Raw genomic sequence first — 12,842 nt, 5'->3', positions numbered from 1 at the left:
ACAAAACAAACAAACTCATGCAAATAGTTTATCCTGAAGAGAAACTAACCTTAAGGCATACAAGGTCAGCCACTTTTTAAAAGGTTTACTGGTGCCTGATATAATGACACTGATGTTATTGTCTCTGTGATCCCTCTTTTATTTACAATTTTTTCAAGTTCATATAGTGACTTAAGTTCTATTAAGTTATTATTTTTCTTGGACAGTAATTAGAAAGGAAGTGATGAGAGTTGTGATAAACCTCTGGATCAAAAAGCAGTATTAATAATTCCCGTCCCTACATGCGTGTCTGGATGTTCCATGTTCTTGCATCAGTAAGTGGCACTTTGAAGCATGAACAAGCATAATACATTATATTACCATGAATCCTAAATTAATAACAACACACTATTACTAAACCTGTTTGTACATGAAGAGCAATCATTATCAGGACAAACTGACAAATGGTTTGGAAATTAACAGCATCTGGATTGTGGAGAACATTTTCTCCTACTTGTTATAAGTTTCAAGAACACAAGGCTCCTGTGTGAATACACCTACTAACAGGTCTTAACTACTATGTTGGAATTGATCACACATTTATAATATATATAGTATTTGAGGTGTGTGTTCCTAAAAATGCTTGGGAACTGTAATGTAGATTTGTTTCAGGCAATTTAATTTTAGGTCAGATCTAAGACGAGAAGTTTTAAGTAAGAAAAATTTGACAAGAACAAAGTTGGAAAATCATTTGTTAATCTCACAATTAAAACTGATGTTAGTGAGAACCTAAAGAAGCTTTTAGATCATTTTACAACACAAACGACAAAGAAGCCAAAGTACATGTGGCACTTTAAAAGTGAACTTTATTGGCCAGTATACCATGTCAAAAACTTTAAATTCATTTAGAATCAGTGTAGATTAAGACAAAACTATTGTTCAGTAAATAATGAGAAACCAGATAGAATGGTTTATTACTATCATCTAGTTCTATCCAATTTTTGATGAATTAACACACTTAGAAAACATTACTTCACAGTAAGAAAGTTAGAAAGTAAGAAAGTTTTGTCCTTAAAATCATTCTTTGAAAATCCAGCATAGAGTACGTTTTGTGATCAAGGTTCAGGATTTATGTTAAACACCCAGAAAATCATTGGAATTTAAATCCCAATCAACCAAGACTAAACTATGATTAAAAATTGGACAAAAAACCCGTATATATTCAAGAAAACAAAAATGTTAAATCATTAAAACAAAATGTATCTGGGACATCATAGTGGACTGGTGACTAAGACCTGTACCATGTAAACCACAGTGGTGGGCCGTCAGGGCCAGCTAAGCCTTCTCTGCTGGCCTAAACAGAATCACAAAGTTATAGCTATTTTAGAATTTAATAATTTTTTACAAATACACTACAAGTATTATCATTTTTACAGACTACTATTTTAGTGTAGTTAGTTGTGTTTAGTGTGTGTTAGTGTGATTTCTAAAGGAATTTCTTTGAAAGAACTAAGAATGACTTTATAGAAATAGACAATCTACTCGCTGGTGGTCTCTTATGTAGGTCATACAGCAGTGGTGGGCCGTCATGGCCAGCAAAGCCTTCTCTGCTGGCCTAAACAGAATCACAAAATTATTGCTATTTTATAATTTCATAATTTTTCACAAATACACTACATGTATTCTAATTATTTTTTTCCCATTAGCTCATTGCACAGCTACTGTCTTCCTCAGTTGCTCTGCTTCCAGTGCAGCTTTTTTTAAGGAGAGCGTGGCTTTTGTCAAACAGAAAGCTATATAGCAGATCTTAGCGTTTAGTAAGAGTTCAAGTTGAAAGATATGTATGAAGTTATGACATTGACATGACATTTTGAGCGTTTTTAAATGGATTTCTGGAGAAGGACATTTCCAGAAAAACTGGACATCATATCAAAGGGTCGGTCAAGCCCACAGCTAGCAGCCCTGACCCAGCATGGAAAAGGATTTGTATGAACGGTATTTCTGGCTGACAGCGGCGGACAAGCATTGCACATTTTATGGCTAAGAATGTGTTTCATTTGCAACTGAGCTCTTGGTGTTTGGAGCTACGCTACGCTAACCTAGCCAGCTACTATGCTAACCGAGGCAGCTACACTACAGGACACGCACAAGCTACGTGCTTTTGAAAACTTTTGGAGAGACCTGAGTGGACTTTTTAAGTGAAGAGCAGCTGTGGTAAGTTAACTGATTTTGAGTCCTTACATCTGCAGTAGCGTTTCTACTGTGTTCATTTGTCTATTGTGTCTTTTTTATGAATAATATAAATGGCTCGTGCTCTAGCGCCGCAGTGTTGCTGGATTGATTTGTTGCTTTGTTGTCATATAAATATATGTGACTGGTTCTAGTGAGTTTTTCTTGTCATTGTGTTAATTACATTGATTTTGACTATATGCATTGTCCGTTAATTACGAAGCATCCCGTCATGCGCGGGGTTATTGTCCGGACAATTGAATCCATTCAAGCTCCCCGCTAAGCTAGTTAGCTTAGCCCCCCTGAAGACACGTGCGGTGCCGCAGCCTCAGCTGTTTTTTGTTATTGTTCCGGGTTCAGAGGTCACAAAGCCTGTTGTCTGTTACGTGAGCGCAGTCCACCAATTTAAGCTTCTGCATTTTCCAAATGCACTAGTATTATTCAAACGTATTGTTCGGTTCTTAAGCCTCGTACCGAACGGTTTAATACGAATACGTGTTTTATTACACCCCTAGAAACACATAACCATAGCTGTGGCATCATAATGAGCTTATTTGGACATGGCTCAAGTCTAGTAGGACAGCACAGAAGGCCCAGGAATAAAATGCACGGTCCGCCACTGGTAATCCACAATGTACCTGGTTTGATCACAACAAGCGAATTCAAAGTACATATCAAAACACTCAAAGAGAACCTGAATAAGATGAGTTGACAAAAATGGTTGAGACCACATCCAGAGGCCTCACGTCTCTAACATGCAGGGCTCTTCAGTTGGTTATCAGCTGTGCAGCTGCCGGGCTGGGAGGACCAGCACCAGTGTAATAAAAAGCATCGTTAGCATTATTCAGAACAGCTCAATCTGGAGGCATTATGTAGATATTTTAACAACAGTTTTACCAAATTGGTGGTTCTTCATCTGAGCTTCCCTTCAGTTCTTTGTAGTGGTTCTTCACAATCTCAAGCTCCAATGTAACGTCTAAAGAAAAAAACATGTTAACATCAAGTTCACTATTAATCACACTATTGGAATTTGTTGACCTATTCATTTCAATCAGTATTTTTAATGATTATTATGTTTTTATTTGGTAACGTTGCCTTTACCTGGGATTGAGACACAATCTGTCTTGAGCGACAGCTCGATTGATTCCTGCATTGTTGTTTCCAGATTGTCCAGGATGTCCCTCTATATTAGCATAAAAATCTTTATCATTTACAGCCAAAATGTGTCTTATAACAAAAGCTGAATGTTTGTGAAAAGGCCTGCAGTGTTTTAGTAGCAAAAGCAGTATTCAAAAAGAGGCATATTCCACTTGATTATATATATGATGACCTAGAATTGTAGATAAAGATAAGCAGCACAACATGTTTTACTATATCCTCATCGTACGACGTATTATAAAATGTTACAAACCATCAAGTCATCCAGCTGTTTCAACATAACATCTTTAGCTTTCTGGAACATGACGTTTTTTGACCCACGTACGTGCTTCACAATAGTTTCCCTCATATTATTCAGCGTGCCCGGTCCATTAATTTGTTTTGCTTCTACAATAAAACAGAAAACTTAAAGTTAATTAAATTTAGTTATAATTACATTCTGCACAATTATGATGAATAATGTTTATTTTTTCAGTGTCAGGTTTTATATGTCATGATCTTTGTTGTACCGTCATAGTATTTCTGCATGTTTGTCTCAATTGTTGTCGTCAGACTGCTGTAGATTGTTTTCTTACGGTCGCGGATGATTTTGTTGAGTTTTGTCTTCATCCTTTTTTCCTAAGAGAGAGAATATGAATCGTTGATCCACATACTTTAACTAAAATCAAGGTAATCTACAAATAGGCTCATCTTGTGTGTGTCCCCCCTCCCCCCCAGATTTTACCTGAAAAAGGAGCAAGTTTCTCCAGTTTTTACTGACATTTACTGTATACTTCTTCATATACAGTGTATACACAGTTCTCTACACTGGCTACCTGTAAGAGCTCGCATCCAGTTTAAGACTCTGGTGCTAGCCTACAGGGCAGTGAAAGGAACAGCTCCTTCCTATCTCCAGGCCATGGTCAAGCCTTACACCCCCGCCCGACCACTTCGCTCTGCTGCCTCGGGGGGATTGGTCGCCCCGTCGCTCAGAGGTCCTGGCAGCCGATCCACCCGGTCACGGCTGTTTTCTGTCCTGGCCCCACAGTGGTGGAATGAACTTCCCACTGACGTCAGGACAGCGGAGTCGCTGCCCATCTTTCGGCGCAGGCTGAAAACCCACCTCTTCAGGAAGTGCTACCCTGAGCCTTCCACTTAGCGCTTATTGTTTTCATACTAGCTTGTTGCACTTATTGTATTCATATTACTTATAGCACTAACTGTTTTTCTTGTTTCTGCGCTGTACTTTGGCTCTGAGTTATGCTCTGTTTCATGCTCTTAGATGCTTGTTTTGAAAAGGAAATGTATTTATGACTTCTGGTGACTAGTAGTTCTTTTGATTACCAATGTTGATGCACTTATTGTAAGTCGCTTTGGATAAAAGCGTCTGCTAAATGACTGTAATGTAATGTAATGTAATATATGTGTTATCTTCTAAAAACATCTATATTTCATTCATTCTCTCATGTTTAGTCTTCATGTCAGTCCTCAGTAACAGACTTGATGTTTGGGATGATTTTCTCACCCTTCTGCTGAAGCCTTTCTGACCTGGACTAATATCTTAATAGAGACTAATGGTACTATTCTCCTCTTTTACCTCTGTACTGAGAAATATCAGTTGCAGTTCGACATCTTTGTTCTCTGTCTTGTCTTTCATCTTCTTTGTGTCAAGTGAAAATGAATTGAGGACTCCGTTGAATGGTCCACATTTTCCTTCATTTCTGAAACATGTTAACAAGTTGAAATGTTTCATAAACGCAGCATTGACAAGTTTGTATTTCAATAATGTAATTTGTATGTATGCATTATATCACATAACTTTTATAACTGTATAATTTACAATTAGTTATTTCTAGACATTCTCCATAGTTTGTACAATTAGCCTGCACAGGGTTTTATGTCTTTATTAAGTCATTTCTTACGGGAAGGTCTTCTTGAATTCCTCATCAATGCTCTCAGTCAGGCATGAAGATAACTTCATATTGAGGTTTATTTGTTTCCCCTTTTTTGTTTCTTTGTAGGTGCCATCGTGCTCTACTATACACTTCAGTATTTTGTGGAAACCCCTACCTGACTTATTCTGAAACATAACAGAAAAAACAGAAACATTTTAAGACATTCATATGAAGTGCAATATCCATTGTAATGATGTTGTTATAATTCAAATACGTACAGGAGGATATATCACCGACTCCAAGACTTTTTCACATGAACTTTTAGATTTTTCGACCCCCTCACTGAGGCACTTTTCAAAAGCCCGTTGAGTCTCTTTCATTGGTTTCCTGACTTTATCAAGTTCATCCCTCATCTTTAGTTGAAGGATTGTGTACACAGCTGTCTTTATGTCAGCCTGAAATCAACAACAACACATTCAGTATTCAAAGCAATGAAACCATACTGCTACGTGACTGAGTTTTCTTGATTTATTCACATTTATACAAAATGTTGTTGATTTTGAGTTAGACCACCCTTTAATTACTGTCGTTATGTAGCCTCTCTGAAGCGACACAAATTCAGGAAAACAACTAAAATGTATGTATGGATGATATTACATGTACGTAGTCTGTCTTTGACTTTAACATGTTTTCACATTGTTTTATGTCAATATTAATGATTAAAGACAAATAAAGAGATTGGATTTCTTGATCTCACCCCTTCTCCATGGCTGGCCCCTTGAATCAGAGAGAGAATCCCACGAGCTCCAGACACATAGTTTAACGTCTCTGAGTGACAGTCATTGAGATCCTGCAGAAATTCCTGAAGTTTGGGTATTTCTGTAAATGAAAATGATTTTGCATCTTAAATAGTTACAAAACATAATTACATTTTCTTGCCATAATCTAATTAGTCATTTGTGTTTGTTTTGTTTAAGTAAAGTAAATCTAAATGTGCTCATATATGAAGACTTCACCTACCAGTGTCGTCTCGATCTAGACGTTTCTTTTTTAGAAACTCTTTGGAGCTCACTGTGAACACTCTGAAACTTTCATCACTGAAATGTTTCTAAAAAGAAAAAGTTTTGGTTTTAAGGCATGCGTGCAGTCGTAGACAATCTTTGTGTTATACTTTCTGTCAGTCTATAAAACTCACCTTAACCTCCTTTAGTTTTCTGAATTCTTCATTCACTGCTTTCTTGGCTCGATCATTTGTTTTCAATATCAAAGCACGGACATCAGCTGCTGAACTAAATTAAAATATTAGCATTAATTTGCACCTCATACAGTATTTGGAGAACTGAAACCTCAAATTCCAACTTTTTTTTGGAAGTTTTCTGGAAAGAACTATGCCATTTTGTAAACATAGAGACACAGTTACAGACTACTATTTCACTGTAGTTAGTTGTGTTTAGTGTGTGTTAGTGTGATTTCTAAAGGAATTTCTTTGAAAGAACTAAGAATGACTTTATAGAAATAGACAATCTACTCGCTGGTGGTCTCGTTTTCTTATGTAGGTCATACAGCAGTAGCAGTGGTCATGGCCAGCAAAGCCTTCTCTGCTGGCCTAAACAGAATCACAAAATTATTGCTATTTTATAATTTTTCACAAATACAGTACATGTATTCTAATTATTTTTTCCCATTAACTTATTTTCTCATTGCACAGCTACTGTCTTCCTCTGTTGCTCTGCTTCCAGCCTGCAGCTTGTTTTAAGTAGAGCTTTTATCCAATCAGATTCAGCCTCTATTTCTCTAGGTAAGAAGAGAGGCCCGAGGCCTGCTAGCTAGACCTTGCAGATTAAAGTATATGGTGATGATATTGTTGATTGTCAAAGTCTTCAACCAATCAGATCTATATTTTGACACGTTGGGTGTATTCTTTGACGTGCCAGAGCTGGCGAGGTAGCCTACAAGTACGTCAGCATTAACATGTGCCGTGATTGGTCAGTGGGCTAGCGTGACTGTTGTGATGCTGAAGCAGCTAGCAGAAGTTAGTATTAGTAGTAACAGTTCAAGTTGAAAGATATGCAAGAAGTTATGACATTGACATGACATTTTTAGCATTTTGCTTGGTGTAGATTCTTTTCTTTTTTTTTTACCTAGCTTTGTTTTTTTAACACTCCATGGCTGGAGGAGGAGAAACGGATTTCTCAAGAAGGACATTTCCAGAAAAAATGGACATCATAATAAAGGGTCAGTCAACCCCACAGCTAGCAGCCCTGACCCAGCCAGGAAAAGAATTTGTACGAACGGTATTTCTGGCCGACAGCGTCGGAGAAGCGTTGCACATTTTATGGTTAAGAATGCGTTTTACTTGCAACTGAGCTCTTGGTGTTTGGAGCTAACCAAGGCAGCTACACAACACCATAAGCATGGCAGGACACTCACAAGCTACTATGCTTTTGAAAACTTTTGCTGAGACGGTGGATCTACAACTCAACGAACACGTTCGCAGGAGGACCTCTGGCTGGAACTGAACCTGTACAACCGCGTCATAAAACTCTTTGTAATCAAAGAAAGGAGGATATACTTTTGTCTTTAAATGAACAGCAGCTTTGATAAGTGAAGTGCTTTTGTGTTTTTACATCTGCAGTAGCGTTACTACTGTGTTAATTTGTCTATGGTATCGTTTTTATGATATGGTTAATATTGTTCCCTCTGATGTGAATAATATTTGAATGGCTCGTGCTCTTCAGTGTGCGGTGGAATACGTGAAAACATTATATTTCCCACAATTTAACTTTCTGCATTTTCTAAATGCACTAGTATTATTCAAATGTATTATTCGGTTTGTAAGCCTTGTACCGAATGGTTTAAACGAATACGTGTATTATTACACCCCTAGAAACAAATGATAACCCGTAGCTGTGGCGTCATAATGAGGTTATTAGGAGGTAGTTCATCTGTAGTACGACAGCACTGAAGGCCCAGGTATATAGGCCCGCCACGGTCATATAGAGACATCAGTATTATTATTGAGACCGTTTCATAAACACTTCAAAATTCCTCACAGTTCCTTTAATATATATGTATATGTACTTTTGGCATCTTAAATCACTTACTGATCTTCTGAATCTTCAATATGATCAGACTTGGTGCAGATAAAGTGAATATGCTGACACTGGCCAGCATTTCCCATGAAGCTAGAGGCACGTTTCAGGATCACCCAGGGTTCTGGCTCTGATGCAGCTTGATTCCTGTCAGTCACGATCCACACAGTGGAACAACTTCCAACGACCTGAAGGGACATGACAGCAAGTTAATTATGATGGTTATCAGTACTTTGTAATAACATGATGTCACAGTTAGCAGATAACACAGTAATACACTAAACAGCATTGCATGTGATGAATTACCGTTTTCCACATCTCGTCCCTGTTCTTGTTACGGTCCCCATTTCCAGGAAGATCCACAAGTGTGACATGCTTAAGAAGATCATTATTTGGCACCTTGATAGTCACACACTTCACTAGTGGCCAATACCACCTCTTTACGTCTTTACCTTTTTTTGGGTCGCTTCTTGTGTATCTGACTAATTTTTCAGATAGCTCTTTAGCCTGCAATAAATAATAAAATGAGATTAAGGCAACGTAAGGCGATTTCATTCATAAGCACAGACTCCAACTTCAAACTGCTTTACAAATTGTACAAAAGAATTAGAACAGGAAAATATAGAAAACAAGAGCAATTAAGTAACCCCGTCATTGAAACAAAAGAAGCAAAAAGCTAAATTTGGATCAAGAAATATTAAATACTAAACCGGAAGTGGATACAAAAGTGCAATTTTGGGTGACAATTAGGTTTTAAATTGATGATGATCAGATTTTGACCGTGCCTAAGATTATCTAGGTCATAGCAAGTATGTTTATCATCGTAGCATAATGCAGCTTCCCTGTGTTTCATGTTGACCTTTGACAGTCAGCAGACCCCGGTCTGATGATTACGTTTACATGAAGGTTCATATGGATAGAACATGTAAGAAACATAATGTGGTCCGAAAAAATCTTTCAAGTAAAGTCAGGTAAAGATTCAAGGTGTGCAATAATTATATATATTTAATTTATGGCACCAAAGACAATCACCTCAGTTCGGTCTGTATTTAGCAAGAAACCAATTTCAAGCCATTGATTTTTTCAATGCAGTGACAAAGTGAGTCGATGGTACCACGGCCTACCAGTGAAAGAGAAATATAGATTTGAGCATCGTCCACTTTAAGTGTCCCTGTATAAAAAGGGATCATGAATAGACTGAATAGAAGGGGGTCAAGTACTGATCCTTGTGGTACTCCAAAGGGGTGACGTTGGGTTGCTGATTGAGATAAAAATAATTACTATTACCAGCTGAGCAAAAGTGTGAACAAAAGCAGTACTGAGATTTAATAATACAAGATGTCATTTAATCTTAATGTAAAATGTTTGGGCACAAAGATGGAGGAAAAATCCTGATTGGATGTTGTTAAAACAGTTAAATTAATATATTTAGTTACTGGTATACAAACTTCTTTATGATTTGTCTATAAAGGGTACATTTTCTATGGGTTTGTAGATTTCGTGGATCAAGGCCACTCTTTTTTAAGTAGGACATCTCACATACTGATTTTACTTTTACATTTGTTGAACTACCGTTGAACTAAACCAACCTGGAATGGCTAGGCAGCATGCATATTACATAAACCTCAATAACATTTCCCTCTGTCAAACAGACAAGAAGGCTTCTCATGAAGTGATACAAGATTACTTACTGTTTCAACTGTCAAAATCTTCTTCTCGGAAAGGAGAAATTCTGGGATCTCTTTGAAATATTTGCCATCAATGAGGTCATCAGGAGATTTATTTTCCCAGTCTTCTCCATACAGCGCTGACAGCTTTTCAACTATGTCCCGACAATCATCGTCACCTTTCTGATCACTTTCCTGATCCGCATTATCCCGAAGGAAATTTTTAGAGAACCCCAACTCATCTCTCCACTCCTGAATAGAATTTAAAAAAATACGTTTAACTTCATTAAATTAAATGGCATGCCTTTTTAAATAGCTTCAAGTAAAAGTAAACATATTCAGCTCAATTTACCTTTTCTGTAATGAACTCAATGTTTGCCTCATACTTTGAGTTGTGCATGTTAGCCTCCACTTTAATCATCACTGAGGTACATGCACTGACGTTTCCAGAAGGCAAGAGATTCTTCACTTCAATGACGGCATTTATCAAAGAGCTCTTTCCAGCCCCGGTTTTGCCAAAGACACCGACCACCTCCCTCTTGTCCGTCTCCAAATCACTGATTTTTTTCCTGTTGTACAAGAGTTTATGTGTGGGTTAATTCATTTGTTTGAAAAACATAAAAACACTGAAAGAATGTGTCAAAGTCAGAAAGAGATCCGTCTATGAACAGCCCTCTTCCGCATATTGTACTATCTTCAGTTGAAGTAATTGCTGTAAATTTTGGGTAAATAAACGTTATACTGACCTCAGGAAGTTGTTGATCTTGTTGTCTTGGGGAGGTATTTTCTGATAGACACATCTCATGATCTTTTTCACCTTAGACAGTATAATTTCTTCTGTCAGAGTGAAAGTAAAGAACTGTTCAGCAGGAACCATGAACCAGTGTATCAAGTAAGCGGTAATGCACAATGAGGAGAGAGTGAGAGGAACTTTCTCGGCAGCAAATGAGAGAGTATTTTCTGTGGCCAAGATATAGAAACAGACATTTGCTATGTAAGTAAGCTAAGTAAAAATGTTATTACATAACAATGTTAACACTATACTAAGTTGTAGGTTGCCATTGTTTGGAAAGTATTATAAATACCTGAGTCTGATCCTGGTTTGTTGGCAAGTCGTTGTTTTCTAGCTGGTGGTTGACATTGGCTGGACTCTCCCTGAAGATCCAACTTTCTCTTTCCTTATTGGATATTTTTTGTTGGGAAAAAAAGAAAAAGCAAAAAGAAAAGTTTGTTGCATCTGCCTCCCAAAATATTAAAACATGGTCTTGATATAGTTTCTTAGTCAAAGTAAGATATTACAACCTTAAAAACTTCAATGAACACGACATGTAATCAATAAGATAAAGCGTATCTCACCTTTATCACTTGTGTCACTGGTGGACGGACAAACCTGAGGGTGAACATGAACATTTGTGTCTTAAATCAATACTAAGTGGCCATGTAAAAGTTTGAGCAGACAATGAAAATATGATCTATATAATTATAATAAATGCCTTATGATATCTGAGTGCTTGAAACTTCATTCAACTTACTTGAGCAGACAAATCAACTGTTTCTGGATTTGCTGTGTTTTGTTCCTTCCAGTGACGAAAGACAATAGTTGCAAATCCATAATAGTAAATGTTAAAATTCTAGCACATGCTATTATTGTTAATGAGATATGATCAATAATGTGTCATGAAAACAGAAGTCTGTGCTCCTGTAAATTAGAAATATAGTATTTGTGTAAATTGTGTTCACAGTACAGAACATTACCTTTAACAACTCGAGTCTCTCCTGGAATTTTGCCCTTTTTCCCACTTTTGGGATCAACTCTGTGATTTGTTGATCATTCAGAAGGTAAATACTTTCCGTGTCAATTTCATGTTCTGCAATTAACAAAAAGAATTGCCAGGATTAGTCAGAACTGATCTCTCCCATTTTCTTAAAACTGTCTGTCAAGAATATGTCAGCATTGTACTGAAGAACAACATTGCAGCATTTTTCATAGTTCTTTTAGTTCTGTAGATGCTTAGACGTTTCAGTATTGGTAGGTCATATAAACACTGTATAAAATCTGTGCCCAAAAAGAGAGTCATGGTAATACTTTACCTTCAAATATTGGTATCAACTGGCTGAGATTCCATTCAGTTAGTTTTTTACGAACAAAATCATCCATGACCACAAACGGCAACTGGAAGGTAAACAAATAATCATGTTTTAAACCAACCACTGCAACTAGAGTTACATTTCACTGAAGGAAAAGAAGTTATGAAACTTCTATTAACAGACTCAAGGAAATAGCAAAGACTAAGAAAACACGAGTCATGTCACAATGAACGGTACACCTCATATAGACATAAAACAGTTTATACAAGTACAACTGAAACGATTAATCAATTCATCAACTAGTCAATTGCCAGAAAAATAATTGGCAACTATTCTGATAAAGTAAATTTTCATGTTTAAACATTGTATGGCTCCAGCTTCTCGAATGTGAATATTTGCTTTCAATTTTAAGTACCTACATTTATTTTTTAATTAATATTTGTAGGTTTGGCAACAGTCCAAACTTAAAAATAGTAAATAAAAAATAATGTTTGTTGGACCAACAAGCATTGTGAAGGTGTCACTTTTAGCATCTGGGTAATTGTGACAACATTTCTCACTATTCTCTGAATTTTTTTACAAACCAAACAATCAAACGATTAAAAGAGAAAATGTCAATAAGAATCACCTGCGGTGTTTGATTTCCTTAATATCATAATATTAATTCAAACGGTTACCTGTAGCGAGTAGACAATAGATGTAGATCAATCCCGTCCTCCAGGTTTCAAGCGGGTGGAGAAGTCCTTTGCTCTCAA

General features: G+C 36.9%; 1 protein-coding gene across 2 annotated transcripts; it reads right to left on the bottom strand.

Moving 5' to 3' along the window:
* Positions 1 to 856: 856 nt before the first annotated feature.
* On the bottom strand, positions 857 to 12,842 carry LOC137878722 (nuclear GTPase SLIP-GC-like). Of its 2 annotated transcripts, XM_068719113.1 has the most exons (22): positions 12,765 to 12,842; positions 12,091 to 12,172; positions 11,755 to 11,867; positions 11,532 to 11,576; positions 11,356 to 11,389; positions 11,085 to 11,177; positions 10,746 to 10,836; positions 10,352 to 10,568; positions 10,024 to 10,251; positions 8,639 to 8,839; positions 8,345 to 8,520; positions 6,436 to 6,529; positions 6,261 to 6,348; positions 5,998 to 6,119; positions 5,519 to 5,695; positions 5,268 to 5,425; positions 4,943 to 5,066; positions 3,876 to 3,984; positions 3,620 to 3,753; positions 3,310 to 3,391; positions 3,106 to 3,184; positions 857 to 3,006 (listed from the first exon to the last, which is right to left on the bottom strand). In XM_068719113.1, the coding sequence occupies exons 2-22, from the start codon at positions 12,155 to 12,157 to the stop codon at positions 2,976 to 2,978; spliced, it is 2,463 nt and encodes an 820-aa protein (XP_068575214.1). In that variant the 5' UTR covers positions 12,158 to 12,172; positions 12,765 to 12,842; the 3' UTR covers positions 857 to 2,975. The 2 variants fall into 2 exon arrangements, with proteins under 2 accessions (XP_068575214.1, XP_068575215.1); XM_068719114.1 differs by lacking the exon at positions 11,532 to 11,576.

The sequence above is a fragment of the Cebidichthys violaceus genome, unplaced genomic scaffold (assembly GCF_023349555.1).
Source record: "Cebidichthys violaceus isolate CVI_PGR_0920_01 unplaced genomic scaffold, fCebVio1.0.p SCAF_23, whole genome shotgun sequence".
Lineage (NCBI taxonomy): Eukaryota > Metazoa > Chordata > Actinopteri > Perciformes > Stichaeidae > Cebidichthys > Cebidichthys violaceus.
This window is presented reverse-complemented; position numbering and strand designations above follow the sequence as displayed.